Source organism: Pyxicephalus adspersus, chromosome 3, assembly GCF_032062135.1.
Source record: "Pyxicephalus adspersus chromosome 3, UCB_Pads_2.0, whole genome shotgun sequence".
Taxonomy (NCBI): Eukaryota; Metazoa; Chordata; class Amphibia; order Anura; family Pyxicephalidae; genus Pyxicephalus; species Pyxicephalus adspersus.
Genome location: NC_092860.1, coordinates 5548066 through 5555060, shown reverse-complemented (window position 1 = coordinate 5555060; position 6995 = coordinate 5548066). Strand labels below are relative to the sequence as shown.

General features: G+C 43.1%; 1 protein-coding gene across 1 annotated transcript in view; it reads left to right on the top strand.

Annotated features, from left to right (window-relative positions):
- The first annotated feature begins 643 nt into the window (after positions 1-643).
- Positions 644-6995, top strand: part of SLC25A10 (solute carrier family 25 member 10) — a 19471-nt gene continuing 13119 nt past the window's right edge. Inside the window, exon 1 of the mRNA XM_072403185.1 lies at positions 644-800. Coding sequence (XP_072259286.1) covers positions 711-800 — 90 coding nt within the window. The 5' untranslated portion in view covers positions 644-710. The remainder of the gene's footprint in view (positions 801-6995) is intronic.

Sequence of the window (6995 nt, the reverse complement as noted above, 5' to 3'; positions counted from 1 at the left end):
TGGATTCCTGATTGTAGCTATTCACTTTTTCCACCAGCTATGGCAGGGGTGGTAAACTCAAACACACAGTGGGCCAAAATGAAAAATTTGCGAGACCACCTTGATATTTATTGAAAAAATATCTACAATTGAAGGCGATCGCTAATGAATGTCAAGAGGATGGGACGCATGTGGGTCCAGGTTGACGAGCCAGTTCTGGGATTTGTGGTTTTAGCGGTGCATGCGGCAGGCCAGCTCTTGTAGACATTTTGTATTTTCTCGGGGGTCAAATATAATTACAGTGGGCCCGGATGTGGCCCGCGGGCCTGAGCTTGACACCCCAGTGCCTCTAACATGCAGAATAAATGACAGCACCTACACATGCAGGCACCATTAAAGCGCCGATCCCTTTGCCATCCCTGGCAGCCTAGAAATGAGGACCTGACGTCACAGAAAATACCCCCTTCTAATAGCACCGACCCCCTAATGCCCTTTCACCCACTTCCAGTCTACATGGATCTGGTCTGCAGCACGTGTCACCTAGTGGGCCCACCAAGCTTGTCATTGCCGCTTTAAGAAAGCTGCGTCTCGTGGTTTGGCAGCGCTGACTGGGCGTGGCTTCACCTAGCGCTTGTCGTTCATTGGCTCCCTGTCGTTCCTGGAGGGTCAGGCCCCGCCCCTGGCCCTTGGACTGTCTAGCTCGCCTGGATCCGGGTGAGAAGAGCCCGGAGATGGCGGAGCGGCGGGTGTCACGTTGGTACTTCGGGGGCCTGGCCTCCTGCGGGGCGGCATGCTGCACCCACCCGCTGGACCTGCTGAAGGTGAGAGATCGCCCATGTGCTGCTATCGGATCGTTTATTCCAGAAATGTAATTATATTAAATGAAACAGATGGCACCTAAATGCCATGGCACCCTAATGTGGGCATAGACTGGCATCTGCTATAAAAGATCTGATTGCACAGGTAACATATAAAATGCTAACTACAGGTGATTGCATCGGTAACATAACACGCTAACTACAATTGCAGATTCCAAATCCTCCATTGATAAGTTTTGTAACAATGTAATTCTCATTATTTCTACAAATGTATCAATTTTGTGTGTTCTGCAATGTGATTGGCTCAGGCAGTTCTGAAAATTTTAATTTACTTTGCAAAGAAACCAATCATGTGCAAGCAAATAAAAAGAAAATCCCTTGCAGGTGATTGGATGATTGCAGTCAGCTGACCTTTACTTTCTTTGCAAAAAGTGAATTATTACTCAGTTATTTCGGTTTGATTCATTCCGCTGTACGTTGTATGATCGCTACAAATCCATGGCAAATGTATGGGCCGGATTTACTTTTTTAAATAATTGTAATTTTTTTTTAGTTTTTCCAAATATTAAACAAAATATGAAATATAAGAAGGTAGCCAAGAAATACAAAGTAACATTTTAACAGAACACTAAGCATATTAATGACTCTTGTAAAAAAATTGTGTTACAAATTTCAAGTAGAAAGTCATATAACACAATCTAATCCTGAGAGGTAGCGAGGGCCGGATTTATTAGAGTTTCATTGGGGTATCATGGGAGAACCTGAGTGATCCAACAATCCTGGAATGAATTGAAAACATTTGCAAATTAAGAAAAAAAGCAAATTATTTTTGAAGAAATCTATTCCAGGTTTTCTGGATCACCCAGGTTCCCCCATGATAGTCTATCATCTCCAGTCTTGGAGAGTTTGATGTGATTGTAAATGGGCCGTTTATTGCTTTTCTATTCTTCCGTATGTTTCTGTTACTTCCTGCACATGACTCATGGAATGCCATCACCTTCAAGACTTCAGTAAGGTGTCCTTGTTACAGTGTGACCGGACAGGGATCCTCCAGAGGGTGCTGGGGGGCCAATGAGCAATTTGTGCCTCTCATGTCTGTATAAGTGACCCCAGTGCTTTTTTTGGCTATCTGTAAGGGTGACATTATTCCCACTGGCCAGCAATGTAAGAGGAATTCATCCTACTGACCCCCAGGCTAATATACTGTGATCCATGGATATAGTGATTATAGAAGGGGGTTTTAATAAATATTAAGAAACCTGTCATATGTCACCAAAGCCTAGTTGGGGGCACTTACCAATACTGGGAGAAGCGACAAACTCCATGTTGATGTTGTCCTGGCTGAGATTCGAACCTGTGAACCCAGTGCTCCATTCATATGTATAGAGTGTCTGCACTTTAATATGGGCTCAATTTATAAACCAGTAAATAAGACTTTCACTTAAACTTTTCCTGTTAGGATTCTTCCAGGTCCATGTGTATCAGTAATTGATTCCCAGCAGGCAATGTCAGATTCCCAGTTTTATAGGGAGAACCCTACATGTTCTTTATATGCCATCTTAGATTGTAAGCTCTTCAGGGCAGGGTGCTCTCCTCTTATGTCACCATCTGTCATTTGTAACCCCTATTTAATGTACAGCGCTGCATAATATGTTGGCGCTATATAAATCCAGTTTATTAATTAATAATAATCCTCATCAATCCTTTCCAATGCCTTTCACCTACAAAAGCAGAGTTTTGGGCCAGGGTGTATTTTGCAAACATAAGTTAATGTTAATGAGTTTGATAAATGACCGTCATTTAAAACAAAACAAAGCACAACATCCAAAGGGCACCGAGAGCCAATGAGAAGTCTCCGCTGCTTCTTCTGATCGGTGCCAATTGCTGTTATCGGCTGCCCTCCCAATTTCTTTAATAGCCCTGAGAATTCAGATCGATTTCCGGGCACGTAATTGGGTTTGGTCCACCAAGGGTCCTTTGGAGTTATTTTTTACCCTTTGCCTATCCTAGATTGTAAGCTCTTCAGGGCAGGGTCCTCTCCTCCTCCTGTGTCACTGTCTGTCATTTGCAACCCCTATTTAATGTACAGCGCTGAGTAATATGTTGGTGCTATATAAATCCTGTTTAATAATGATAAAGGAAAGTTAGGCTGTCATAGGAAATGGCTCTGGGATGTGATTTGATCTTTAATTGAACCATAATCAGGTTTATATCATCAAATACCGGGGTCCCAGCGCCCACCCTCTTCTCAAATTAAGAGGTTCCCCTGCAAATGCTTCTGATTGAATCAAGGCACTGAAACGCGTTGGGATGAAACGCCCGCCGTAGGGGTTTTGCAGTGTTATGTCTAATAATGATTGGGATGACTGCAGTATAGAACAGAAAGTTAGGCAGTGTCCATGCAGATCACCCGCGGTACATTGCAGTAATTATATCCTGAAGACGTGAAATTACGCGGTTTAATCGTTGTCATGCAGAGTTCATTGAAAGCTCGTTCCAATTTAACGGGTCATTATGCTTTATGAATGCGTCATTGTGCGCAAGGTTTGGCGCATCAAAGCGGTTATTAGGAGAGGAAGTGCAAAGGGATGAGTGCAATCATATTCCAGGGGGCAGCATGGAATTCTCACAATTATAATTAATATACAGTATTTATATAGCACCAACATATAATGCGGCGCTGTACAAAGTCTATAGTCATGTGACTAGCTGTTCCTTAAAGGAGCTCACAATCTACCTGCTTCATATGTCATTAATGTAGACTAAGGTCAATTTTGGGGGGAAGCCAATTAACCTAACTGCATGTTTTTGAAGTGTGGGAGGAAACCGGAGTACCCGGAGGAGATTCATACAAACACAGGGAGAACCTGCAAACTCCATGCAGATAGTGTCCTGGCCGAGATTCAAACCTGGGACCCAGCGCTGCAAAGGCCGAAGCTCTAACCACTGAGCCACCGTGCTGCCCTGCGCCAGGGGGGTTTATTGATAATTGCAGCGACCGTCACATCTGCTCATGTGTACAATTCCTAATCTGTAACAAACTTCCCAAGCACTCCCTGCACCTCCTTATGTTCAGATTTGATGAGCGCGCAGCGGCACCCAATGAATGACTTTGAATTCGGCACAGCCCCTGCGTGTGTTCTCTTCCACGGTCATGGGTTATTCTGTGTACTTTTTCTGCAACAGGTCAAAAACCTTCTGGGTGTCATTGTGCAGGATCGCTGGCATTCATAGCTTGTGTTGTGCGTGCACATGACAGCTTTGTAGTTGCGTTCCGTGTAATTGGAGACCGAATTTGAACTGGGGTTGGGAGACGCAACAGTTACGTTTCAAGGACTCATCGTTGTGACAGCGGCGTGTTCCTGCAAAAAATAGCACCGGCAGTAAAATCTCGACCTAAACTTTATGTACTGCAGATCAATGCTGAGAGAGCGAACACAGATGGGGGCAATGCTGCTCATGTGACTTATACACAGAACGCCAAATGTGCATAGAAACATGTGACCCCGGCCTTCCTCCATTTTTCCCCATTCATTCTTTTTTTTTAAATATATCCAAAACTTTTATAGGTTTAAAAATGTGTGAATACATTCCTTCACGTTCTATCTCCAGGCATAGCACTGGGTGAAAAGAGATTTCCCCAACTCCATAGGAAAATGCCCCCCCAATGGAACAAATCCCCCTGTTACAGTGAAACCTCAACATTTTTAGGTTTTCTCCTATTTTTAGTCCAGCTGACCTTCAAGACAAAGGAGAGAATACACATTCATCAGTGAAGCTGGGTGATCCAGAAAACCTGGAATGTATTTCTTCAAAGTCATTTGGTATTTGTTAGCAAATGTTTTGAATCCTGGACCAGATCCATCCCAGGTTTGCTGGATCACCCAGCTTCACTGATGAAAGTGTATCTTCTCCAGCCTTGAAGAGCTTTAATAAATCAGGGCCAAAAGTTTCTGGTTCCCATGCATCCTCCACACATGCACACAAGATCCATCGTCTCCCATTCTGGGCATCTTACCATTGCAGGGAGGGTACGCTGCATGGTGCATGGAGAATTATGCTGGGAAAATAATGAAGTGTTAAGGAAAGCATGGTGGCTCAGTGGTTAGCACTCCTTTGCAGCGCTGGGTCTCAGGTTCTAATCTTGGCCAGAACACTATCTGCATGGAGTTTGCAGGTTCTCCCCGTGTTTGCATGGGTTTCCTTCCACATCCCATAAACATGCGGTGAGGTTAATTGGCTTCCCCCCAAACTGACTTTAGACTGTATAATGACATATGACTATGGTAGGGACATTAGATTGTCAGCTCCTTTAAGCACAGTTAGTGATATGACTATGGACTTTGTACAGCGCTGCGTAATATGTCGGCGCTATACTGGACAATAATAAAGAAACCTATTATATTCCTTCTGCCAAAAATCTCTACCTCCCGGCCATTTTAAGTTCCGCCTAAATCCTTCCACAATTGGATACAAAAAAAGAATTGTCTTCACAATAGTTTGTGTTTACTGAACGTTCATTGCGGGTGTTTGTGCATGACATTGCCATTTAGTTTTATTGGCATCCAAACGCACTGCAGAGCAACGTGCGGCAATACTGTGCCAGCTGTACATTGTGTGTTCATAAGCACAGCATGCACAGATTTTGTGTATCGGGTTGCAGAGATCTTGATGGAGCCGGGGCCCCTCCCCTTAAAGGGATTGTACGGGGCCTTTTCTGGTTTCTTGCACAAAGCAAAGATGGAATTTCTTTACTATTCGCTTCCATTGGTGTCATCTGTTAATACAATGGAAGACCATATTAGAAGATTTCCATTGAATGAAGTGAATGACCAGTGTGCTGGGGGTCTGCATGAGAGGTCAGGGGGGTACGGATATAAAAGAGTGACTCCGATGTGATGTGGGGGTTAAAGAAGTGATGGAGCCTATGCACAATGTTGCGTTGTCACAAAGTAGCATTGGGGTCCATTGAACTGTAACTAAAAGCCCATCAATGGCCTTGCAGAGTTGGAGCATAACTGGGACCCCAATTTCCACCATCATAGATCCATGGCTATGACACTGATGGGCTGCCCTGACACAATGTTAATTCTTGCGTATACAAAACCCATCACACACTCATAGTGGGGTCAATCCCTACGACTGAATTTAACAATCCAGAAACAAAAATTTGATTTGATTGACCGTTTGCCCCGTTTTTGTGCATTGGATGTGCAGATCTGTATGAGCAGAATCCTTTCTGATTGATAAAACATGCCAGGTGTATGTATTGCTTGGATAGATGGGTTAGATGCATTGCCAAGTTTTTATTGTTCTTTGGGGAAATTTACCCTCTCCAATTTGTTGTCATCATCTAAATCAAAATTTATCAAATTTCCACATCTTTCCTGGTGGATAAAACTACGAATACATGTTGGATAATTGTTGCAGAAGACAATCACGATTGGTCATCTCGGGTGACAATACTCCATCATGCTTTAGACAGAACAAAAATCTAATGTCAATGTTGTTTAGCAATTGGCCATGGCGGATCACTAAGTCACCTAAGCAGGGAGGACCACTGTCATTAACTATAGAAAAGGACGCAGCAGGGTGACTCCTGCTTCCTCCCCCCCCATAGGACTGAACAGCATTGTGCACAGTTAATAAACATTCTTTTTACTGTCTATAAAAACCCAACAAGTTCCATTTTTATTTTTGCTTACCCCAATAAATCACTCCAAGGGGTCTGCTCGATCAATAAATAAAGCCTTTAGGTTTAGTCTACACGGACGTTTTCCCCAGCGTTTGACCTGAGGCTTTAAAAGCCAATGTTTGAAATCCTCATGAATTCCAATAAGCTAATCTACACCGGGACGTTTCCTTGAGGCACGTTTATGAGTGTTATCTATAATGTTGGATGCAACGTTTAAAAATTTAAAACGTGGGGTTAACGCTGGAAAACGCCCAAAACCACGGGTAAACGCGGCATAGACGTTTTCCAGCATGTCAAAGGCAAGCTTTAAAATGCTAAAAAAAAAAATGCATAAAAAAGCAGTAGGAACGTTTACATTCGTTTTTAAAAACGTCCGTGTAGACCCAGCCTTAATTGAAAAAGAACAATCCCAACGCAAATAGAATTTATCCAAAACTCTGTTTTTCTGCATAAAGATCTGAAATGTATTGCTTTCTGTGCAATCACCATAGGTTTTATGTTAT